This window comes from Empidonax traillii, unplaced genomic scaffold (genome assembly GCF_003031625.1).
Source record: "Empidonax traillii isolate 1590-97213 ecotype Southwest subspecies unplaced genomic scaffold, ASM303162v1 scaffold651:size361119, whole genome shotgun sequence".
Lineage (NCBI taxonomy): Eukaryota > Metazoa > Chordata > Aves > Passeriformes > Tyrannidae > Empidonax > Empidonax traillii.
Genome location: NW_020955844.1, coordinates 169110 through 194972, shown reverse-complemented (window position 1 = coordinate 194972; position 25863 = coordinate 169110). Strand labels below are relative to the sequence as shown.

Sequence of the window (25863 nt, the reverse complement as noted above, 5' to 3'; positions counted from 1 at the left end):
TTCAAACATTTATACGAATTATGATTATAATAGTTTATGATATTAACAATGGTCTTATTGCACTTTCTTTAAAAATGAAGTTTGTGACAGCAAAATTATACAACACTTTCTTATGCCACACTGGCAAATACAACCACACTTATTAGATCAGAGTTTCTGATTTCAATTCAGATTTTTAATAAAAGTATTACCTAATCAATCAATTTGAAATCCCATCCTCTTTCCCTAGCTCGTTTGGAGAGGGGAAGCACTATTCTCCTCTTTTCTCTGACTTTCTCTTCTCAGTCTACTGCATGCAATTCTTTCTTTCTCTCTCTATCGATTCTAACACTGTTCTTATCTTTCCCTCTTCCCAAGCCATCAAAACTAAAGCTGCAGACTTTTTCTTTCATCACAGCAGACCGTTTCTTCAGCTCTCTCTCTCCCCTCCCCTTTCTTTTCTCAGTTTTCGACACTGTGGTCTCAATCTTGGTACAATTTTTGTTGCTAGATTTAAACTTGTTTTATGAGAAGCTTGGTAAATTCCCCCCCCCCCTTTTTTTTTTTTCTTCATTTATTTAACTAATTTTTTTTCTCTAGTTTTATAACTTTGGGGAATTTTGATTATATATGTTTGATTAGTTTTAATATTTACTAGGATTTGTTATATTTCTCATCCTGGGGTGTTAATTTAGTTTTATTAAGAGTTTGTTATGTTGTTTTAGCCCCAGGAATTAAATAATGAAGTCTTTGACACTTTATCTTTTTCAGCTTATTTAAATGGTTTTAGGTTTCTCTGTCTCTTTGGACAATTTCTTTTTAGATGATTTTTTTTTTCTTGTAATTAAAAAACATTTTATTATTTGGACTTTTGGGCCAATTTGCTGAGGCCTGTTCATGTATACTTTTTGGGCTTCTTTCAGAAAGTTTTTGAGGCCTCTGTTTTGCCATTCACCTAATTTTCTTTATTTCTTTTTTTTTATATATTATTTTAGGCATTATTTGTAAAGTGGACTATTAGCAATATTTGATTAGTTGGGGTGTTAGGATTAATGCCTAAATATTGTTGTAAATTTTTCTTCAGTCTTTTTAACCATGCTTTAGGTGTTTCATCTTTTTTGTTGATTTTCTAATGCTTTTATGATATTTTGTTCATGGGGGCTAGTCACTTTAAATCCCCAGATTAATGAAGTATAATAATTAGTTACGTGTTGTCAATTTAAGGCTGAGTCATGGTTCTCACTGGGAGGGGTGTTGGATTACATTTTCTCCCAGGTATAGATATTAGGTCTTAGAATTCGGTTTAACTGGTTTGTTATTCCCAAGAGGTTTTCTAATAATAAAGTTCTGACTTCTCTTGGGGTTGTCCATCTCCTCCTACGAGTTTAATGCTTTCGGGATTTTCACTCCTCTGATCTGACAAGGCAGTGAGATCTGCAAAGGGGGGGTGTGTAACGGGGGATTCAGCAGTGCTGTAGAAACGACAACTGAAGGAATTTGAAGAGGGGTTTGTGGAAGGGGGGGTAATGAGGAGCATAGGGGGGGGCCATAAGGGATTTTCATTTGGGGTTTTTGGGCTTGTCAACACACCCAATCCTCGGAAGACCCAAATACGGGCAGTATAATATAGGGATTAGAGAGTGACTTCCCTCCCCAAACTTCGATATAATAATGTATCATCTTTTTCTTAGATTTATCCTTTTTCCCGGATGAAATATCCCAATACTTTATCATTTGTCCTAATGGACTGTCTGGTGATATATTCAGTAATTTATTCTGCTCTCTGGTTTTTTTTTGGTTGGTTAGTTGGTTTTTTGTTGGTGTTTTGGGGTTTTTTTGTTTGTTTGGTTGGTTTTTTGTTTGTTTGTTTTTTTGGGAGTTTTTTGGGGGTTTTGGGGTTTTTTTTTTGTTTTTTGTTTTTTGTTTTGGTTTTGGTTTGGGGTTTTTTTGGGGGGGGGATGTTGTTTTTTTTGTTTTATTTTGTTTTTTTGTTTTTTTGGGGGGGGTTCTCGTCGCCACGAACCAGAGGGCTTGCTTTTCCTCTGTCCCATCTTCCAGGATGCCTCCTTTCACACACACATTCACGCCCTCCGTTCGTGACTTGGCCCCTCGTGGGGTGCAAGAACTGCACTACAGGGAGGCCCCTCTCACCTGGTCTCGAGGAGACCTCTCACACATTCGCACCCAGGGATCACCACCCCAACCAAACGGCTCACCAAAAAAGAAAACTCTATACTTACCCCTCCCTGGGGTCTTCGTTTGGTCTTCGTGCTCAAAATTTAAGGGGTCTGCAGATTTTTTTTGCTTTATTATTGAAATTTTACTAGGTTCTTTGATCCAGGGCTTGGTGAGAAAAGCCTTCAGAGCAGGGCTATCCGGAGATAGAGCGCCTCCCTGTCTGCAGGAGTCCACATCAAAGCAACTTGGATTCCCGGCCAATGCACCAAAATTGTTGTAAGTTAGTATAAGAATTTAGACAACTCAATTCCAATTAAACATTGATAAATTTATTAAGCAAGTGATAATAAAGCAAAACAGCGCTGGGTGGCCTGGGGGCAGGTGCCCCGCCAAGGCACACACTGAAAATGTAGTAAATGTTCCTTTTATACATTTTCAAGTCCGGGGTTTTGAATGTAAATCTGCTTGTGGTTTGAGTTTGTGGCTCGTTGTTAAGTGGTCATCTGGTATTTGTCAGAGATGAAAGGTGCAGTTCTTATCAGCTGTAAAATTTTACCGATACTGATACTTGTTTGTTTAGCAAGATGTCTGCAATTATTTTTACTGACGCTTGATTAGCAAGATGTCTATGAAACTTATCTTGTTGAATTATAACAAAAGTTTCTTATTCCCTCATACACATAAGATTTTATGAACAAAGTTAACCCTTCTATCACAACCGTGATGCCATATGGTCCGGAATATCCCTTTGGCCAGTTCAGGTCATCTGCCCCAGCTGTCGCCTCCCACACACCCCCAGCCTCCTCACCAGCGTGGCAGTAAAAGCAGAAAAGGCCTTGGCTCTGTGCAAGCCCTGCTCGGCAATAACAAAAACATCTTTATCCTATCAACCCTGTGTTCAGCACAAATCCAAAACACAGTCACACACCAGCTACTGTGAAGAAAACTAATTCTACCCCAGCCCAAACCAGCACAATCATTTACTCTTAAATCTTGTATAGGTCCTCACTAGAACTAAAGGCTGCATGGAGAGTAGCAGTGTATGCATCTAAGTGCACATGGAGACTGCACACCTTGGACTTTGTATTATTCAGGCTAATAAGTAACTGAGCAGAAAAGTTAGAAACTTTTGTCTCCAGCAAGTAGTGACAAAACAGGGCTTGCAACATGCAAAGGTCAAAGCCAGCCTACTCATTCACTTAAAAATTTAGCTGTCCCCTCAGAGAGATACAGTAAAATATCTCTTTGTATTACAAAATAACCTTCTGTAAACCAGGCCAACAGAAAGTTATTTTGCTGTGGAGAGCAAAAATGATCATGAAGTGAGTGAAAACTAGTTTCTGTAGTCTGATAAGGTAGGGTTTTTCTTTCCATGGTATCTATACCTTGGCATAACTAGCACAACTGCAATTGTGACAGCTCCAACTGCAATTCCACGACTGCAGCTTCTTATGACATCTCAACATTTTCACTAACCAGAGCAGAAAGTTTAAAAGCTGCCTGATTCCTCCAATACTGGGTGCAGTTCTGGGCCCCTCATGATGAGGACACTGAGGTGCTGGAGTGTCCAGAGAAGGGCAAGAAGCTGGTGAAGCTGGAGCACAGCTCTTACAAGGAGTGGCTGCGGGAGCTGGGGTGTTTAGCCTGGAGAAGGGAGACCTTTTCACTCTCTACAACTGCGTGAAAGGAGGTTGTAGCAAGGTGGGGTTGGTCTCTTCTCCCAAGTAACAAATGACAGGACAAGAGGCCTCAAAGTGCACCAGGAAATGCTGAGATTGCTATCAGGAAGAATTTCTTCACCTAAAGGCAAGTGGTGGATCCAGCAATGCCATGCGAATGGGGGCTTGGTTTGTTTTTCAAATGTGAGATTAGTAATGTGCTAAATGAGTATGAAAGTGTGAATTAAAGGACACAAAATAAGCTTTGCTTATTTAAGAAGCCAAAATCCGTAGGCCTTTAGAACAAAACAGATATTTATTTAACCAAAATAATTAGCAGAAGTTAAAAACAGAAGCTACAAAAATGGCTTGAACAAAGTCGCAAGTTCTCTCCCAAATAACACCATAACTGACACCATATTTTAAACCAAAACAAATGGTGTTTTAGGACTTCCACAGGAAGATTTTTTTTTTTACACAAACTGCCAGGTTTTACCACTGAGCACAAGAACTAGCTGCAAACATGAAATATGCTCATTTTCTTAGTTCTTTGTGAGAGTCTACTAAAGCTACAACAAACTATCACCTGCACTATACTCTAGAACATGTTAAAATTCACTGGAAGAACACAAGGGATTTGAACGAGGCCGTAAACAAAGTCAGCATCAAGGATCAGTATGTGTAAGTGACATCTCTGGAAGATCTGCAAGAGTACCCAGAGGCCACATTTGCACATTAAAACACACATTCTCCATTGGACTCTGATGACTCTTCCAGGACTTTGAAGACACCCATTTTTTCCTTTTTCATTTTTTCAGAGGTCTTCATTTGATCTAAGATTAAAACAAAACAAAGGTCAACAATAACAAGTGAAGTGTCTGCAGTCTTACGATAGCACACACGCTTTTCCTTGGGATTTGGAAAACAAGTTGATTTTTTGGTCCTTCATCAACAGTTTGCAACTGAAAGTTTGTGCTTGAAAATATTTTTCAGTCGTATACTTCTAGAAAAAATTCCAGCATCTCTGGCTAAATCTGAGTGGAGATCAGCAGTTCTAAAAGCTGCCTAAACTGGTCTCATTTTCCAGAGAAAAAACAGTCCAGAATGCAGTAAACCTATTTAGTGAAGTTACTAGGAGAAACACAGAAAGTTACAGCGCTGATAAGTAATATTCTTTTCTAAAATTCAAAGACCTGCAACTTGTTTTCCCAGCACTTGCAATCACTATTATTGCCCTTCCAGTGAATTTAAAGCTAATAAAAACTATTTTATTCACATAAAATACTTATGGCTTACCAGGGTGGGAGGTGGCATTTCAGTTTCTAAAGCACTAACTGCAGTTAGCATCAGTAAATATTCAGTACATGATGCTAGACTAATATCTTTGTATTAACATTTTTTGACAACTTTATTATAGTTATTTTGCTTATTATAGCCAAGAAAAAAAAAAGGCAACCATGATGAATACGTTCCACACTAATAACACAAAATAAATGGCACCTTCTTGAAAAGAGCAATCAGATTGTTTCAAACTCTGAACTTGTAAAGATAGAGGTAGACCATATTATCTGTGCACCAAGAATCATTTTCTATATTAGCACTCAGTTAACTGACATAAGCAGTTTTATAGAACAAGGTCTTAAACTTTTTTCCTAAATTATCTGAAATTCAGCAGAAGTTTCCTAAGACAAATTTATTTTATGCAAACTATACATAGCACACTTATTTAAGGCTATAATTTTTACTTCTAAATTCCGTAATGACTGGGGTTTTTTTCTGTATCTGTGCTTCGAGGATTGTTCTGCTAAAGATGCTGAAGGAAACAAGGCATACTAAATCTACTAATCTTAGAAAAGTATGTTAAATCTATGAACTGGACAAGAATTTTTGCTCTCTTGGGAAACTTAAGGTTTTTTTAATAGTATCTTGGCCTGATCAAGCACTAGAATTTGCAGACAACCTCAAAAAAAAAAAAAGCTGTGGTTTGGTTGGGCTTTCTGTTAAATAGCTGATGCACTGGCAAGCCATGGTAACTCTGAAAAGCTCAATTTATTTCCCAAAAAAATTTTAGATTATATTTTGAATTACAGTCATATAAAAAAAGGTTTTTAAACAAGTTTGCTGAAATAAACCTTTACTGACATAATTTCTATTCTGATCAGTTAGAGCAATTTTCCTTGAAAGCTGCTTTGCTAAACACCTCCTAATCTATGCTTTTCATTCACAGTATGCTCAGGGCACACTATGCCTGAATGTGGTTTTCTGGATTACTTTTAAGTTCTTCTTCAGCAGAAAATGTCAGCAAAGAGACCAAATGTCCTTTTCCAGATGGACAACACAGCTGTAGGGAAGTGAAGTTATGGCAGCTTTCTGTATACAAAGACTCTTACAAAATATAAATTTACTGTTGCATAAAGAAAACAGATGAAAACTCAGACTTACCAATAAGATCACTTCTATCCAAAAGTAACTCTAGATCTTTATCACTTATTACTTTTTCTTTAGATCCTTTAACCTCCCTGTTGAAGAAGAAATAATATTTCTTAATACAGATAAAAGCATGTTAGTATTGCATGAAGTCAGTTTTCCCACACAGCAGAATCCCTAAGACATTCTTTCCACTAGGAAGATCCACATACCACTTCCTAAGACACGAGAGCTATTGACAGCTGCTTGAAAGCTACAAGTTACAAAGTCATGGTCCAAGAAAACATGAAATCTGCATACCTCTCATAGTCTCTGGATTGCAGTAATTCTATTAATTCCTGAGGGTCCAGGCAGCTCTTTGACTGTGCTAGGCCAGATTTGCCACCTTTAAACTGATCTGCAGAAAGAAGAAATTTTAAGTACAGAGAGCCTGGAACAAATTATATGTAAATAGTTAAATCAACATTGGATGCATATATTGAACAAATTACTCTTGCAAATCAGAATTAATGCTATGTTTCATTGCCTTAGCCCTCAGATAAACACACCTTATACCAACAGTCTAAGTGGTGAAAAACTCAGAGTACATGAAGGTTTACATGCAGGTCTTTCACTTTCCATGATGTGTATGTATGTGTATATACATAGTATGCAGAAGATTGAAATGCCAATTCAACATGCACACACACACACAGAGCAGAAAAGCCATTAGTTCTACTTACAGCAAAAACATTGTAAATAAAGTTAGATGGTGGATGCTGAAGTTTGTTCCCTTTGTATTGTAAGCTGGTTGAAACAAAGTAAGTAGTATTAACCGCAAGACAGGAAATCTGTGAAAGGTACGTGGTTTGCAGAGACACCAGCCCTCAGTTTAATGAAATAGATGTGACAAAATAATACCCCGACACAGGCTGGTTTCTTGGAGACTATTGCTAGTACCTGTTTACAACAAATCTGGATAAAACCCATATAAAATACATACTTTAGTATATGGCAGGAATCTACTATTAGAGCCCATTCTGTGCTCATCTTGCTCATGTGCTGTTGTGTGCTCATCTTGCCACTTTGGTTTTAACTTTGGCTTGGACCATAATCAAATCATTAAAAAAAACCAAACCAACCAAAAAAACCACAAACTTACATTGGTCAGTAACATGCCTATAGAAAGTCAGATGGCAGTCCCGGCAGTCACACCAGGACAGCAGTGGCAAAGGGATTACAAAGAAGAAGGCCAATGCTAGGATAGAGTAAGCATCTAACAAAGATTAGCTAACATCATTCAAACCAGAGACAAACCACAGCTTAGGCTTGAAAAGCAGTGCACCATGCAGTGGACAGTTACAGGCGTGGCCTTTCTGCCCCTTTATGCCCTCATGAAAATGCCTTTTTTCCCCTTAATATGGGAATATAAGAACTATGAGAAGTTTTTAACCTCATAATATAAGACTAGTTACTGTTCAGAAGCCCACAGCAAGTCACAAGAATTGTAATTCTTCAAGTGAGCTTTATGTTTGAAACTGCTACATATACAGAACTACAATCCAAATGTCACAGAGTAAGCTGCAGAAGCAAAGCAGAATTCCTATAGATTCTATACAAGAAAATTTATCCCTCAGACATGTCAAACCAATCACATTCTAAAGACTTTCAAGTATGACCAGTTATATAATCAAGAATCACCACTGCTCCATCCATGAAAACAAGGACTATTGTTCTATTCAGCACTATTTCATCATTCAAACAGAACTTGTCTGTTGTAGTTATAATGTACCACACAGGTGCAAACAGGATGCTGAAATTTGTTACAGCCTGAGATTTGAAGAAGCAACACATGCTGACATGACATAATAAGAGAAAGATACTAACTTTTGTGGATTATCAGCTTCTCCAGCTTCCTCTTGGCAGCAGCTCTCTCCACAATCTTCTGGTCAATGGTATTTGCTGTCACAAGACGGTAAACAACTACTGGCTTTGTCTGGCCAATTCTGTGACACCTGTCTTGGGCCTGCAAGTCTGACTGGGGGTTCTGAGCAGACAAAGAAATAAATTAAAAACAATTCAGCTAGGCCATTATCCTTTTTTCAGAGGGACACATCACAAGCAGCATTTTCAATGGTGAGCTCAGAGTCAGAGCAGAAGCAGCAGACAGGAGAGACACTGTGTAACAGAACTCTACTTGACTCTTGAATCTTTTGACTCTTAAGCTCATCCATGACAAGCTCTGCTGCTGTAGCTGCACAGGCGGAGGAGCCCATCAGCTTGGATGCTTCTGCACCATGTGCTGCAGTTTGCAACACATTAAACATTAAACACATACAGATGTGTTAAATGACAGATTTAGATGGGAGTTTTAGGTGTAGGTTTGTAGAATTTTTTTTTGAGGACAATAAAAAAAATTTTAAAAAGTTTTCAGGCATTTCTAAAGGTGCTTTAGCTCTTCTGAAGCTGAATAGTCACGCAAACAGCAACGCTGTCTACTAAAACAAAGTGAAGAGGTCCTCAGTCATTTAATTCCATAGCTCTCTTCTTCACAGCCTCCAGACATACAGGAGCAGCACAATCCTAGCTCGCTGAAACACACGTGGCAAGCCACAGGAGGAAATTCAAGGCACTGGGACTAATATGGCAGCTGTTGTAAACATGGAACCCACAGAAAGTCCAGATACATTCAAACTGAAGTAATAAATCAAAAGAAGGAAATGTATCTGCAACAGAAAAAACTCTCCTGCTTTTCGTAACTCAGAGGCAAACAGGCTAGTTTTAGAAACCAACTTTTAATGTTGTATTCAATAATGTAGGACTTTTCAAATAAGGCTGCATTATCTCACAAAATGTTTGCACACACTACATACCGTTATCTTCATGTAACACCTCTTTAAAGTTATAGAAATGGTCTATGCTATAAGGGGTTCATAAACAATTGTCAAAAGCAGCAAGAGAAAGAACTGTTCAACACATATCACTAGGTTCAACAATCTGTCAACGTACCCAGTCACTGTCATATATGATAACTGTGTCTGCCGCCGTCAAGTTAATGCCCAAGCCTCCAGCTCTTGTACTCACTAAGAACAGGAAGACTTCAGGGTCCGTGTTAAATTGATGCATCTGGAAGAGAACTCATCCATTAAAAAAAGCAGATGGATTGAACACACCATAGCTTATCTTTTGAGAGACCTACGTTTAAAAAGATGAACACAGATAAAATACAGCACAAGCTGTCAGAGCCTTTAAGAAACATTGCATGCACCTGAGACAGGACAAGACCAAGAAGTGAAACAACTGTGTTTTCTTATTTTATGATTCCAGTCAATGAGATGTCTACACACAAAGTGGAGATGACTACAGAGAGGTATGGTCCAAATCACATTCACCATCACATGATCTACCATCCAGTGACGAGCAAGGTGTCCACAGTCCAAGATGGCAAAGTCTAAAAACGTAGTTACTTCTAGATACAATGGCAGTCTAAAGCACTGATGCCAACATGACTGTAACTTTGAACCACCCTCGTAGAAAACTGTGAGTATATATAGTTTTCAGGACTTTGATCATTGCAGAGAAAAAGAAACCATCACCCCACACCCAAGCTCTCTAAAAGACCCATAACCTCTCCTGGATCTCCTGGACACCAGCATCTGCAGCACCAGCAGCGAATCACAGAACTGAGAAGAGCCTTGCTGAACTTGCAGTAGAATTTTTTCTAACAGCTTAATAAAAGTCATTATAGTTTGCTGGCATGTTAGTTAGCCTTTCCTCTTTAAGAATCAGGTTTAACAGTAGCAGCCTCAGTGTTTAGGGGTTTAGTTTTCCTCAGCCAACATCAGTGGCACAGAAAAACATGGGGAAACAGAGTATATGAGTACCCACCAATCCTGGCATACCCCAGGATACTGGTTAGTAGCACACCTTATTGCTTCAGTATTTCTGTGCCACAGATATCAAAGCAGAAGTAAAGACAGTTTTCAACATCGATGACTTTTCCCTATTAAAGGCTAAATGCTGTGCAATATCACGTTCCAGTGTTACATGGACAAGCAGAATTTGCTAACACTCTTGAAGAGCATGTACATCTACTTACATTTTCTTCTCTCTCTGAGTAGGACATAGAGCCATCCAATCGACTGAATTTGAAGTCTCTCAGATAACAGTAATCCATCAAAATGTCAAGCATCATAGTCATTTGAGAGAACAACAAGACCTACAGAACCAGAAAGATTCCTCAATGCAACTTTTTGTTCACAAAGAGAAGTGTATCTCCTCCCTTCCCCACCTCCTTTAGCTTTACCTTATGTCCTCTCTTTTTCAGTTCTGGAAGCATTCGGTCCAAGAGTAGAAACTTGCCTGAATTCTTTACTAGATCTTCATCAACCTTGGAACAGGGAGGAGGGGATCATGTATTAGGAGGGCAGGATACCAAATGCTTCCCAAACTCAGAAGCATCAAGAAAAGCTGTCTGAAAGCCTTACACTAAAACAAACACATACCATCTTTTTAACTAAAAGTCTAAGACCGGAAGCAACACTAATTTCAGCAAACAACCTTGAACCAGTTAAATCATGATAAAACTAAATTGGACCCAAAATTGGGCACTTCACATGCCCGAATAATTTTAAAAAGACCCTACTAAGTAGTTTTCATCCCATTTCTAGAAGGAGAAACCCTGATGTTGTTAATTTTTCCTCATGGAAAAGCACTGATGTTTCTTTCCCTGCTTGTAACTAAGGCACAAGGCTTCCACCTTCTGGCCACAAGGAGGCACTGCCGAGCGAGTTACTACGCATCAGCCACGAGGTAAAAGTTCACACCACAAGTTCCCACACTGCTGCCTTAAACCCCTCTTCTGCTCAAGAGTTTGTGAGATCTAATTCTTGCTATGGGCCAAGAGCAGGGATATAGAAACAAACTAAGGTGTGAACCATAGTACCTTGAATAATTCTGAATATATTTGGCTAAGCAGGTAGTAATGCCTGCAGGTGGTGTCAGCTGTCAAACAGTCTGCATTTTCTACACATTAACTCATTTTCCCTACCCCCCCAGACTGGGGTATCTGCTTTCTATACACTAACTTTACACTGATAAACTTCAACAGCTTGCTCCTGAGTGCAGCTGAACCTGTTATCACAGGTAAACAGGAAAACATGACTACACATGCCCACAAACCTACATTTAGAATGTGCAGGCAACATCTAGTTGTTCCAAGATTCTTTCAATTTAAATTACTTCATACTTTCCTATATTGCCAACTGTTTTGTGTAGATTAAACTACCATCTGGCCTTTGTGATATAACTTGGATTTTTCCCATTTTGAGGAAGAAAAGGGATGCTGTATTCTCTAAGCTGATGACTCTGTTGTACTTAGGTCAGTCCTTTAACAACTCACACTTAAATGTTACGGTTGCACCTCCTGCAGTGTGTACAACTTAAGTCATGAACAATTCACCAAGGTCAGCACGTTTCAAAACACAACCCTCCTGAGGAGACCTTGAGTCAGACCCTAAAGCACCTGGAGTCAACGGAACCCAGTGACTGCATTCCATAACCTTCCCAGCAGCGGAGGAGCGCTGCCACAGTAAAGGACACTACGGCACAACTGTGCAAAGACTGAATGAGCACAGAGGCTGAACGGGCCTCTGCAACTGCTGCTGCGGGAAGTTTCAAATAACGATTCAGTGTACTGCTGGAACTCAGTAGGGAAGCATATGCCAAATACATTGAAAAGGTCATTCTTCTACTGCCATCAGCTCACAGTCTATTGCTTTTTAATGCCTGGAATAAATTTTCTGTAGTGCTCTTAAAATATGTACCTTGAATTGTTGTGTAGCAGGATCCAACGGATATTCAATGAGATAGGGGTGATTACAACACTTCCTCAGTAACATCATAATATTCTGCAGTTTAAGGTTCACCTCGGAATCCATGGGAATGCTCACTTCTACCACTGGCCTTGAAAACATACATCATCTTATTAGTACTGAAAGTGTCACCTTATTATGCTACGAATATTTAAAAGGGGAAAAAACCCAACAAAATCAAGCAATGGATTCATATGCTGCATCAAATGTTCTCAAAATCCCCCAGAGACAGTAAAGCTATTACCAAACAAAACTTCTTATAGTGCCACACTTGGCAACGAAGGCACAACAATTTGCCATTCCTAGTTTAAAATATAAAAGGGCAGTCAGTAGTAATTAGCAAGAATTTAGCTTGTGCAAGTCACCCAGCACAAAATGGAACAGAACCAAGCCCTCTCCAGATCACATGGTGAGATCTCCTGTGGATCAACACATAAGATATTCCAGAATCAGCTCTCTGCCTATACAGTTTTGCTCACACACAGACATTCCAGGATTCACAACGAATACAGCTATTGAGTTCTTCTACATCTAAGTACTGTCTCTGACATAGAGCCATACATAGCATAAAACTAATACAAACATATTTCATTGTCTCTTCTTGCAAGCCACACTGGACTACAGTAAAAATCCAGCAGAGTAAATGCATTTCAACCCTGAAGATTACCATAGTTTTCCTGATACTCGAGGGACTTTCAACCAATTATAAGCCACCAACAGAAGGAAGGTGGCTTCCAAGTGGAGGACACTTAGTGATGGCATTTGCCTTTCCAAGTAACTGTTACATGTGATGGGTCCCTCTTCTCCTGGAGATGGCTGAACCTCTGCCTGCCCATGGGAAGCAGTGAATTAACTCCTTGCTTTGCTTTGCTTGTGTGAGCAGCTTTTGTTTTCCTTGTTAAACTATCTTTATCTCAAACCACAAGTTTTCTAGCTTTTACTCTTCTGATTCTCTCCCTGATCCCTCTGGTGGAGGAGTGAGTGAGTGGCTGTGTGGGGTTTGGCTGCTGTCTGGGGTTAAATCACAACAATGTCCTGAAGTTAACTATAATGAGTCAGTGAGTGATGGTACAACCTAACCATTGTTATCATGGCTCAATGAATACTATGTAAAATCAAAGAAACAAAGCATTAAGCTTCCAGGATAGTGAATAACTAAATGCATTCTTCTTGATCAATTTCAATAAGCAAAGCTCTGGAAGCAAATTAAGAAGGAAACAGACGGTATAATAAAGAATCTTTTGGGGCAGGCACCTTTCTTTTTCTACTTCCTCTTGCATTTTGCTGATCAATCTCTCCAAGTCATCAGGTGAACCATTATGTTCTTCACAATAATCAACCACTTTTCGACTACGGCGTTTTGGTCGGCCTGTAGAACTCAACTCAACTACTTCTTCCTGTGGGAAATGAGAACGTTTCCATCAGCAGCAGTTAGCTTCAGTCTAGAAGGCCTATGCTGATCCAGGAATTCTCAAGAATGGAGGCCTTCGAGATGTGCCTCATGCAATCCTTACTCAGATTCAGCAGCTTGAAGTTTGGCTAAGTAGAAAATGCAACCCAAATTTTAAATTGCAGATTTTTGATTGTAAATTTTTTAATTTTAGATTTTGAAAGTTTGATTTTAAAAAGTCACATTAATATCTCTTAAGCTGAAACTGTCAATTCTATGCCAACTGTATTCTTTTTCCCCTCCAGCTACAAGTAATCAAGAACATATTTATACTTGTTTTAGTTCTGTGCCCACAGGCCTATCACAGGAACTGCCACCGAAATAAATAACAAAAGGATCAGACTAAAAATTTAAGCAAAAATGGGGTCTGGTTACAACAGTAATGAAGCAATACCAATGTGGTTTTGCCTACAAACTACTAATAGCAAGCACATTTCTAACATCCATATCAGCAGATACCTCATTATTTCCAAGCAGTTTCCTGATGGTGCGATTTACAATGGCAGTATAGAAAGTTTCTTGCTTCTTTGCCAGTGGTGCATATACCACAACTTCTCGTTTAGGAGGAACCTCCAGAGCAACATCAGATTTCAATCTTCTCAGTAAGAAAGGTGTCAGAATCTGAAATGGTGAGCAGATATTACAACTACTCAAAACTCTCAACATGGCTACTTTAAAAGAAAAACAAGACAACAAGACACAAACAGGCCTACTAATGCAATGCTATTTTGCCAATTTATAGCAAGGGAGTTAATCTGCATATATATTTGATTTTTTAATATGGATGCCTACCCCAAAACTTTCACTCACATGCTGGTAATAACATGGTGAAACAACACATCCACTGACATTTTAAAAAGTTTGAAGTGTTTAGTAAGGGTGTAGTAGTAACTACATTACAGACCTTTCACATTAATTCCAATAACTGAAAGTAATGTTATTATGAAACAGCTCTTTTTGCTTGTTATGTTTCCTAAATCAAGTTATTCTGGAAAAGTTCCAAACATGTAATCAAAATAAATAAAGTCATCAACTACTATATATGGAAGGCACAGTATACATCTCTCACCATCAGTTTATCAGGGGAAAATGATCGGTCTGTAAGCATTTACTTCCACACACCCTCTTAAATAAAAAAAAAAAAAAAAGCTTTGAGTGCTAGTCTGAAGACAGGCACATTAGTTTGTCAAAAGGTATTCTGTTTGACACCTCAAAGTAACATAAATTCCCTCAAAGTTATCTTTCAACAAAATAAATACACTAATTAAATCTTTTGGCAAAGGGAAGCCTGTGAACTGTAATTAAGTATGATTAAACTCAATTCAGTTCCAGAATAAAAATGAGTCATTATCAAAGAGTTATATTGTTTCTTTAGCATTTTTAAGTGCTGTAAAGATTGAAGAAACCCACACAAGTCTAACGAAATCCAGAAGTGTTACAACAAAAACCTCAGACCCAAAATTCAGCTCCATAAACAAGATTTTGATACACTTCATAATAATGGTTAATGTCAAAAATAAACTGTGAAAAATACAACACAAAGGATAAGTGAAAACCTGGTGCAGCATATGCAAGATGTTTTGCTCCCTTTCTTTAGCAATAATATCTTCAGCAGTTTCTGTAATGCTGGTAATATCAAACCAGGATTCAAAGCTATAAAAACAAAAAGGGAAAAAATTGGTTACTTCACAGCTATTAAGTATACTATTCTTCTCTTATCCTGTGATTTAAGAAAAATAAAGCCTTAATATCCATCATGAATACAAGGTGTACAGGAGGAATTTCTGAAATACACCTGTCAATTCAGAAGCTTGAAGCTGTAAGTGATTTGTAAAAATACTTGTATTAGTTGAAATATTCACTGTGATCTATTATATTCAATCTAGTCTGTAACTTTTTCCAAAATTAGTCTAAAGACTGTCTTGGCAGTGTTCTTCCACCTGACCCCCTACTGCTGCAGAAAAGGATCTGTGGGTCTTTTGTCTGCCAGCCTCACACAGCTGTCTCCAGCACCTTAGGAGAATCTCAAAGCAGCACCAGGCACTTATGGTAAGACAAACATCTCTCACCGCAAGTGCTCATGTCTTTGCTCAGAGTTGAGCTTCCGCTATCATGGAGATGACAATTAATTCCTTCCTTCCTGAAACAACTAAGTGTGAGGCAAGACACATTTCAAAGCCTTTACCACCAAATAATCACACGAAATTACAACCATACCATAAAACAGCTCTTCACAAGCTGATATATGTTTAATTATTAAAGAGACACAATAATGCTCAAACAGAAAAAACAGAGATAGTTTCCACTATCAGATTGCAACCTACCTTTTCAAATCATCAAACACATCTGGCAGCAGGAAGTTAAGCAATGACCAAAGCTCTGCCAAGTTGTTTTGCAGGGGAGTACCAGTCAACAGGAGTTTATTGTCTGCATTAAAACGTTTCAGTTCTCTGATAAGGCGGCAGTTCATATTTTTAATCCTGTGACCTTCATCTACTATCAGGTATTTCCAGTAGCACTGCTACAAAAAGGAAGGGTATTTCAGTAAATTTTAGCTTTATTCCATCAAAACAGGCGCCAGATGAATTAAGCAGCAATTACTGCCTGCTACAAAGATTCTGTTTACTGTATTTCACCGGTGCCACACTCCTAGAGCTGAGTCCAAACAGTTAATGCCACACATCTGCTTCATGGTGACTGCATTTAGTAAGTTTAGGGGTTAAAATAAAATTTCTACAAGAAACTCATCCTGCTGAAGGAACCATTTTGATGTTAGCCACAGTATTTATACGCTAAGTACAGTTTTTACTCCAAGCCTCCCTAACCACCACTATAGAAAGGTAATGAAAAGAGTAGGTATGCTGTAACTAACTGCTTACTTTTTGGATAATTTTGATAAATCAATAAATTTGGATAATCTGTTTGAAGAACTTCTTAAGCATTAAATTCCAGCACTACTCTACCAAAGAAGCAGAAGCGAATGCCAGCACACATGCTACAGTATGACACTTGTTGTACAGGCAGCATGCGAGTTGTTTTACTGTATTCAAAAGTACTGGTTTCCAGGAGAACTTAGATACCTGCAGGGCATTCCTGTCTCGCATTGCTATTTCAAAGGAAGTAATGACCACAGGATGGATTTGGAGTGATCCTTGTCGTCCGTGAATTTTACGAACCAGTTTCCGACGCTCCTGCTGAGCTCCATGATAGAGCATCAGTGGAATCTGTAAGAGAGGTTACAAGTCAGGCAAACTAAGCTGATTTTAACCTAAAGAGAAGACAGTAGAAATGATGAGATCTCTGACAAGAAGGCTGTAAATACATAGCAAGCTATGGCAGTGTGTAGTAACCACATAAACACCACAATTAAATTGATGTTCTGTACAGAGAAAGTTTCAAGGCAAAGAATTAGAAGAAAAAATAAATAATTTGTGCTTTTAAACCTAAGGAAGTAAAAGAAAAGTCTTAATTTCCTTTACCTCTGGAGTAAATCTCTTGAATTCAGACATCCAGTTTGGAAGAGTAGACAAAGGACCACATACTAAGAATGGACCAGGGACTCCTCGCTCCACCATCAGGGCTATTGTTGCAATACATTGGATCGTCTTCCCCAACCCCATTTCATCAGCTAAAATGCCATTAATGCCATTTTCCCAAAGCATCTGCATATGCAAAAAACCAAAAGTAAATGCAAAATAATCAACACACAGTTGGAAAAGATCTTTAGGAATGTAACACCCATGGAAACTCTCCACTAGACCCATTTTTTATTACAAATGAGGATGGTTCTCTCCATTATGAATAAACACAAGCATCTGGTAAACCCCCAATATTCTCATGTAAATGTAGGCATTCCAGCACCGTATGCCCAACTATGGTGCAAAAAACAGAACAGTATCAAAAGCACGTAACTTAGTGTTATATCAAAAGGCTTTAAATTCAAGTACAGCTCACATTATCCCAGGTTTTACTCATCCCAGTTCCAAAAAATTTACTTAGTTCCCCTTCTCTGAAAGACCAAGTTACTGTGCTGATGTTTCAGTTTTATGTAATCAAGTATCTTCTGTGGGCATAGCTACCTCACCACAGGGAAAAGGTGCACCTCCTGGTCAACAAAGCCACCTGCTCCAGCCAAAGTTCTTTGTGCAGACACTACCCGTTCTGTCAAGTGACAGAGCAACCTCTCACAAAAGACCAGAAAGGAAGACACAGAAGTTCAATCTCATCAAGAACTGCTCCATACCCTTAGCCACTCCATGCCTTCCACTTGGTACCACCTCATTACACCGCCAGTAAAAATCTTTGGCTGCTGAAAAGGCACTGGCTGTCCATTAAATTTTCGTACTGGATCAAGAAATTGCTTGGCAGTGTGTCGTACAGCTTGACACAATCTATCCTTAATGACACTATTTGAGTCTCCATTTTTCTGCAGGTCTTCTGGACGCAGGTTGTCAGAAGAGCTTTCATCCTACAGAAGGAAGTTCAAGGAACACATGACAAGTGGAACGCACATCCAAGCCCAACTAAGATATGTTTCCTGAATTTACACCAGCCTTAATGTACAGAGGAGTAAGTCAGCCCCTGACACAAAGGCTTCGTTTCAGTATCTGTCCACTCAAGAGCACTTTTTAGATTATTTACTCCTTTAGAACTGAAGAGCAGTGAGAGCTATTGAAGCTATTTGGTTTATAATTTTCTACCCATAAAGCAAGCAGACTTAAAACCTTCTTCACAACACCTGACACTTAATGCAGCTATTTTCCTTCTGTAAGTGGGTTCTAAAGAATGCTGGGAAGCAATTCAACTAAACATGTAGCTTTTGAACTGCTGCAAAAGCAAAAGAGACCTCACCTGTTATCTCCACACCTGAATGCTTAAAAATTACTGTCTTAAGGTCTTAAACACCAGTACAAATATTTTTTAGTAAGTTCCTACTTCTTTCATTTTTGTAACTACAGGCATTCTATAAAGTATAAAAACATTCAAATTCAGTTTTTTAAAAATAAAATAGAGTTTCCACCTTTGATTTCTGAAATAAGTATTTAAGTGCATTCACTTACACTACCTTTTTAAACTTTAATTCAGGACTTCAATTACTAGCAGAGATGTTTATTTACAGGCAAGTTTAGAGCTACAAAGTCCTCCCTCCCTTTGGGCTTAATGCACTTTAACTGCAGTAACATGTGCTGACATACCTGATTTTCCACTTTACTCTTTTTTGCCACTGATAGTATTTCCTGGAAACAAAGGAGGGAAAAAAAATGCATGCTTATAAGCTTTTCAACCTTAAAGGCTACTATAATTTGTATTTCATGTGATCTTTTCATTTATTCTGCAATCTGAACATACTTTAAAAGCTTTCCATGCAACACCATTAATCGTAACACAGACTCTAAAACCAGACCACACACCAAAGAATACATCTCAATTACAAAGAGTAGCTGAAAATTCAACTGGCAATGTAGACTCTTCACAGCTTGCCTCCCTCAAGACTTGAAAAAACAAAAGAGCATCCAAATTCTACAGGTGCCAAAACATTGCTTGTTACATGGATCTTTGTTGGAAGAAAGTCATACCTCACAGACAGAGACAGCTGATAATCTCTGGTATCAATGTATGAGAGAAAGGATTGCTCTAAAATAGAGATGTCATAGCAGTTGCCTTACCTATTAAAAGTTGTGCAACAAAAATCCAGACAAGCTATTTATAGTTAAGGCCTACCTCTTTGGACATAATTTCTGAGATGTTATATGTTCCATCTTCCCTCCCTCTCTTCTTTTTTGCACCTATAAAGATAATATTTGAGTTTATACAATGTATCTAACATTAAAGACACCAAAAACACCCGTACTGAAAAAAAGCAAAGCTTAATTCATTACCTGATTTGTCCTCTTTGCCATCAGCTGGGTTTTGGCCCTAGAAAATAAACATAGAAAAAGGTTCATCATCTTATGCATCTCTTAACTATCACGACAGAGATAAAATATGTAATCAGACTCAAACCATTGCCTTTGAAAGCTTCTTGAAACACGTCCACTATAAGCAGTTTTCAAAAATAAAGCAAAAAAAGGCTCCACTTATCTTTTTTACTTCTTATTCAGTATCTTGGTTGAATACATAATCATTGCTAAAACAAAAGAACTACTCAAAACAATAATAATATTTATTATTGAAAATAATTTTCTGTAACATTAATTAGAGCAGAAACATTCTTTTAAAATGACTGTCATGGTATGCAATGTTTAAGCACTTTGAAACAATCTTATTATGGTTAAAATATATATGGTATGTTATACAGATTCTACAAGTCAAATACTGGCTAATCAAACTTACTTATTTTACCTACCTTGATCAAAACTAACATTGTAACTTCTCAGCCTTTTATTCAGAAAGTTGCATAAAACAGCTACCTAATCTTACCTTGGCAGATTTTAACATCATCTCTCTCTTTTTTTCTAACTTCTCTTTCCTTCTCTGTTCCTAAACAAAATAAAAAGCACACATGCAATTTTTATCTTTTCATAACACCCACAAGAGTACTATCCATTACAGAAATGACAACAGGCATAGATTACATTGCTAACACAGAGTTCCATGTATTCTACAGACTTTGTTTCTGCAATCTCACTAAAAGTCTCTGTTCTGACACAGTTTAAAATGATAAAGCAAAATTTGGACAAGAAAGTGCAACTGTTCTGAATTGCTTGTCAGTAAATACTTTAAACACTTAAATACAGTAATTTAGGAAGATTCCAATAAAAATATTCCCAACTGCAAAGTCCTTAAATTCACATCTACTGCAGTTAGTCTTCCATGTATCCAGCTTCCCTTTAACTTCTGTGTATTACCCCTTGTGTTCCTTGCAGAACAGACAGTAATGTAAGTAGCCTAGAATGCCTTTAATGAAGAAGCGCTTTTATGTCTTGAAGAACTTATGATTTTCACTCCATCTACTATTTTTACTTGCTGAAAGCAAAAGGATCCTGGAGAAAGAGATAAGAGACCTTGGTATTTATCAGATGCAGCAAGACTTGGTACTGAATCATTCTGGAAAGGAAGTTCCTGTGGTCTGGCAATGTCCCTTTTTAGAGAACAATGTCCTCAATCTTTTCCTAAGTTTGTCCCTCTCTCTCAGGCATAAATTCTTATAAGCTTGCCCATAAAGGTACAGTTAAGAAAGTAAAGATAAAGCTTCATATGAACTCAGAAGCCCATGGATTAAAAAAAAACAAATAAAACTGTTTTATGGAAGCTCTTCTTTGGGAACAGCATGGCCTCAGATCACTGTAATTTATACATTTGTTTGAGAGAGGCCTACATTAGCATCTTGAAGGGACGCCTCATCCTCAGCTTTCCATAAATAATACTAACAGGCTACAAAACTTCCTACTTTTCCAATTTTTTGCATCTTCTATCCTCCCTCCAGGTCTTCTAGCTCCCTTAAACTTCATTTCTTATTGGAAATACTTGTTTTCCTAGCACTTAGGCCAACAGAAGAATTGTAAAGGCATCAGTTCCACCTTTACTCTGTGACTTGAAAATTATAATTCACACTCTTCCCAGTCTGATTCATCAATTAATTTATAGAACAAATTCTGAATACAATGTAAAGCACCACTTCATTCCTGTGCAGTAGGGTCCAGTAGATTTTAACACTACAAATGAAATCTTGAAAGCATTTTACTTCAAACTGTTGGATGGTAAAAAAACCCAAACAGGCATCACCCTAAAAATTCCCACTGAAGAGAAAAATATACCTACCTCTAGTTGCTGCTGTTCCATCTTGGTTAGCAAGAATTTGGAATAGATGTTGCTTTTTTCAAGCAAATGTTGAAGCCTCTTATAGCGCATTTCACTTGACTCCCTGTCCCAAGAAGAGCGAGCCTGGCCAACAAAAAGAGACGTATTTATAGATACTTCAGAGTTAATGTTTTTATTATAAATGGTTCTTTAGGATAACTACAATTGTGTCTCATATACACACTCCCTTTTTCCTTCCAGCCATTATATATCTATGATTCACGACTGTATGGACTCACACGCAGCTATGAAGTGCTGCAATATGAAAGTAACTGAGGGTTGCTTTCACTTGCATATGCACCATACAAACACCCAGTATAGCAGCACATGGCATTCAAGAGTCAAAGATGCTTTAACTCCAATTTATAGATTTAGAGCAAAACGAAACTTAGATTTATTTGCAGCCTCCAAATTTGTGAGGGAAAAAAACCCTACCTGGCAAACTTCAGCACAGCTTTCCAAGTATTACTTGGGACTCCTCCATGTGTCATTCACACAAAGTTACAGTTTCTCAGTAAGAACAAAATATTCAGGTAGCTATTAAACCATCACACCCAGTTTACAGAGCTCAAGATAACTCCCAGTGTGAAAACAATAACTTCTGCTCGCTTTGCTTACAAAATCTAAACACACTTTTCAAAGTAACTACTGCTGAACTAGTAATTTAGAAGTTTGCAAATTACTCTTCAAAACTCAGCCCAAAACTCCCCCTAAAGTAAAAAAGCAAGCACCTTTACAAATTCATCTAAAGTTGCCTGTTAAATTGAAATATCAAACAAGTGACAGAATGATTTAGTTTGGAACAGACCTAATGCCATCGAGTCCTACCATTAACCATCACTGCCAAGTTCATCACTGAACCATGTCTGTAAGCACAAGGTCTGTGTGCTATTCGAACGCTGCTGCAAGGGAGGGTGGAATCACCGCTTCCCCAGGCAGACTGTACCAATGCTGGACCAGCCTTTCAGTGAAGAATTTTTTCAGAATATCCTCTCTAAATCTCCCCTGGCTCAACCTGGGGGCATTTCCTCTTGTCTTACTGCTTGTTACCTGGAGAAGAGACCGACCCCCCATCTATCTACAGCCTCCTTCAGCTGGTTGAGGAGAGCAAAAAGGTATAAATTAGCATCTCCAAGAGGAACCCCAGAGAGGCAAAATGCAGAGCTTTACAAGATGCTTATCTATGCCATCCCTTCAGAAGAAACTGGGGGGAAGGGTAGCTAAGAGAGAAAGACAAGGGCATCTTCTGAAACTAAATATACAAGTAGGCAGGGAAATGGGGTATTTCCTGAATCATGGGACAAACTGTGTGACACTGAATAGGTGGAGCACGTTTCTCCCCTCAGAAATCAAATCTTCATTTGACACAAGTTATTCTAATTAGGAGCTATCACCTTATTCTTTTATGCGAGAAAGACCTATCTCCACAATTTCTCTGAGGGAAAAGACTGCATTCTCGTGATTCTCCATCCAGTTTTTATTTCCTTCTGCTCTCCCCAGTCCAGGTTTTCGCCTTCAGATGACAAGTACCTGAGCTCAGAAAGATCCACTCTTGATGGCAATGCCAAGAGAGGATATAATTAAAACTAAACTACTTATTCAGCAAATTGCTATTGCTCGCTTTTTATTGCAGTGAACACAGCATTATTCCATTAATTGGTCAAACTGAAAGACTGTTCCCTTGACCAACTGCAAAAATTTCAAGGGAAAAAGAAAACTCAAAGATGCACAGCACCGAACTCATGGTATCTCACTTTGAGTCAAACCTTCAAGCCTCATGAAAGTGGGATTTTTTTCCCTTTTGACTGAAAAGGTCAAAAACTTTCCACTCTTTTTCATCACTCTACATTCATACGTATTAGCACAGCGGTATTTTGCCATTAGCCCTCAAAAAGGACTAGCAACTCCTTTGTTGACCTGCTGTACAAATCAACTGGCGGGGGGTTTGATGAAGTGACAAGCATAAGAAACACACAAGCTCTCCCCAAAATGCCTGTAAGCCCGAGTTAACTACATGAGTAATTCCCCTTGTTCTGACTGGTCCCAGACTGCACAGAGAAAGACTGACAGAAGCACAAAGGACAATGGAGCAATAAGCCTTGCTGGAAGTAAGTTCTGTGGATTCTCAAGAAATGGAGACAACACAAAAAACCCCACAACACTATCACATTATAGCATTGCTACAGGAGTGAAAGAAATTAAATTCTAAGTCCTTTTCTCAATACTTCCTGTGCAATTAGATAATTTTCTCTACAATGGTTTCCTCCTCCTTTCCTCCTAAAGTATTGCCTGCAAATTTTTAGTCCCTAGTCTGACCAAGAAATATTTGAAGTTCAGACAGGCTGTATCATCATTTACTGTTTGCAACAAAGAATATCATGACACTTCTGGGAGAACTGGTACTATTTTCTAACTACAATAGCACAAAATACAGCATCCTATAAACATGTCCTTATAAATTCCAACTATCTGTAGGGAAAGGAAACAGAGTAATCAAAATTAGTTCCAGGCCTTAAGAGACTGGTATTTTTCATGCCCTTAAAATAATGTTTCAATTTTTAAGACAGTGAAAAAAACATACCCTCCTGACTTCTCAAGTATATTGAGTAATAGTACTACTTCCTTGAACTAGAAGATCCTTAAGGTCCCTTCCAACTCAAACCATTCTATCATCCCTTAGAACACAATTCCCCAAAAGAGCGTTTAAGAGAACAGTTCTTTCAAGCTTGTATTCTGATACCTTGATAATTTTTATCTGCACAGAGGTCTGGGAGCTTTCACGTTCTCTCTCCAAAACAGATTGGTTAGCATCAATCAGTGCTTAACACTAACACATGAAAACATTCACAGCAAGAGAGAAATGAAGCATATACCACTGGCGTTGGGGATGTACCATTTCCCTGAAGCAGCCTGTATTTCCTGTAACATAAGCAAACCGGGGTATGCAAACCAAACATGGTCTCCCAGGATGATCACATGTACGTTTCTCCTGGCAGCAGTGCCAGGTCAGCAGCAGCTCCTGGACAGCTGTGCGCAGGGAAAGGCAGGAGTGCAGACCAACAGTGACTGGCAAAACCCGATCGTTTCAGCTGGGCTTTGGAAGCTAGGCTACTTCCTCGATGCAGTTCTGCATAAACTATACCTGCTACCGTAAGAAACACATAACGGGGCTTATTTCTGGAAAGGATAAAGGGAATTTATACAACTGTTCTGCAGAGCTCTACTCAAGTACCTTGTCTGGTGGGGCCTTTTCAACTAAATATGGACCACAATGAGGAAAAGAATGCTTATGTACACACAGAGAAACACGAACAGAAAAAAAAAGGCCTTCTTGTTTCAGACAAATTCAGAAGAATATAAACTTAGTACCCTTTCTGAAATCAGCTCACTTGGAGGGCATGATACATTTTTTGGCTCACAACGACAAAGTGGCAATCTTCTCACTGTAAATATCAATACGTACAAAACGCAGCAAGCTTCTTGCCGCTAGCCTTTAAAAAATAAACATAAAAATGAAAGCCTCCGGTGGACGAGAAAAAGGCGCTAGTGCGCCAGTCACCGCCCGCCTTTCGCAGCCGCCCACGCTTGTTTGTTTTGAAACCCAAGGAGCCGCACGCCCGCAGGGCTGCCCTCACCTTCTCCAGCATCTGCCGCTCCTGCTCCAGCCCCGCCGCCTCCAGCTGCTCCTCTTCCTTCAGCATGGCCGGTGTGATCACCGCCGCCTCTGCCTGCTCTTCCATCTCGGCTCCTGGCGGTTCTGCAAGGAGCGCACGGTTACCCGAGGTGACCGTGGGCCGGTCACCCGGTCCCCCCCCTGGCCGCCCGTCACCCCCCCGGCCGCCCGTCACCCCCCCCGGCCGCCCGTCACCGTCACCCTCACCGTCACCCTCGCCCTCACCCTCGCCCTCACCCTCGCTGCTGCTGCTGCCGCTGCTGCCGCCGCCGTCCCCGCCGTTCCTGGCGGGCATCACCTCCGCTCCGGCTCCGGCTCCGCCGCTCCCGCGCGCGCCGCCTCAGCGCCCGCCTCGCGAGAGCAAAAACCGCGCGCTGCACAAGCCGCGCGAGAGGCTGCGCCGTTCTCGCGATGCCCTGTCCCCCCCCCCTCCCCCGCGGGGGCCATCTTGGGTTCTGGCAAGCTCTTGGCACGGGCGGGCATGGCGAGATGAACGGCATGGACTACTCCCTACTACTTCCAGCTTCCGCTGGAATGGGCTGCCTGAGGACGGGGGGAGTCACCGCCCCTGGGGGTGTTTGAGGAGAGACTGGACGTGGCGTTGAGTGTCATGGTCTAGTTGGCGTGGTGGTCTTCGGTCACAGGCTGTACTCGAAGATCTCTGGGGTCTCTTCCAAGCCGTGATCCTGTCCGGAGCCCCTCCGCCTGCAGGAGCGGCGCCGGTGCCCATCGGCACCTGGACAGCGGGACATGGCCCCGCCCGGTCGGCTCCGTCAGTGCACGGGCCTGGGGACTTCCTTGGGCACTGCTGGCTGTGCCACGAGAGGGCAGCGGAACTCTGGAAAC

At 39.6% G+C, this 25863-nt stretch overlaps 1 protein-coding gene across 3 annotated transcripts; it reads right to left on the bottom strand.

Annotated features, from left to right (window-relative positions):
• Positions 1-4112: 4112 nt before the first annotated feature.
• HELLS (helicase, lymphoid specific) lies at positions 4113-25331 on the bottom strand. 3 transcript variants are annotated; one of them, XM_027899216.1, is made up of 22 exons: positions 25273-25331; positions 24980-25101; positions 21306-21428; positions 19965-20024; positions 19424-19460; positions 19266-19330; positions 18740-18781; positions 17788-18012; positions 17024-17206; positions 16625-16768; positions 15869-16062; positions 15101-15197; positions 14004-14165; positions 13349-13491; positions 12047-12185; positions 10528-10611; positions 10321-10440; positions 9231-9347; positions 8109-8268; positions 6543-6639; positions 6258-6334; positions 4113-4648 (listed from the first exon to the last, which is right to left on the bottom strand). In XM_027899216.1, the coding sequence occupies exons 1-22, from the start codon at positions 25310-25312 to the stop codon at positions 4551-4553; spliced, it is 2529 nt and encodes an 842-aa protein (XP_027755017.1). In that variant the 5' UTR covers positions 25313-25331; the 3' UTR covers positions 4113-4550. The 3 variants fall into 3 exon arrangements, with proteins under 3 accessions (XP_027755017.1, XP_027755016.1, XP_027755018.1); XM_027899215.1 differs by having other exon boundaries at positions 15869-16065; positions 25273-25329; XM_027899217.1 differs by lacking the exon at positions 25273-25331 and adding an exon at positions 25255-25258 and having other exon boundaries at positions 15869-16065.
• Between the last annotated feature and the right edge of the window lie 532 nt (positions 25332-25863).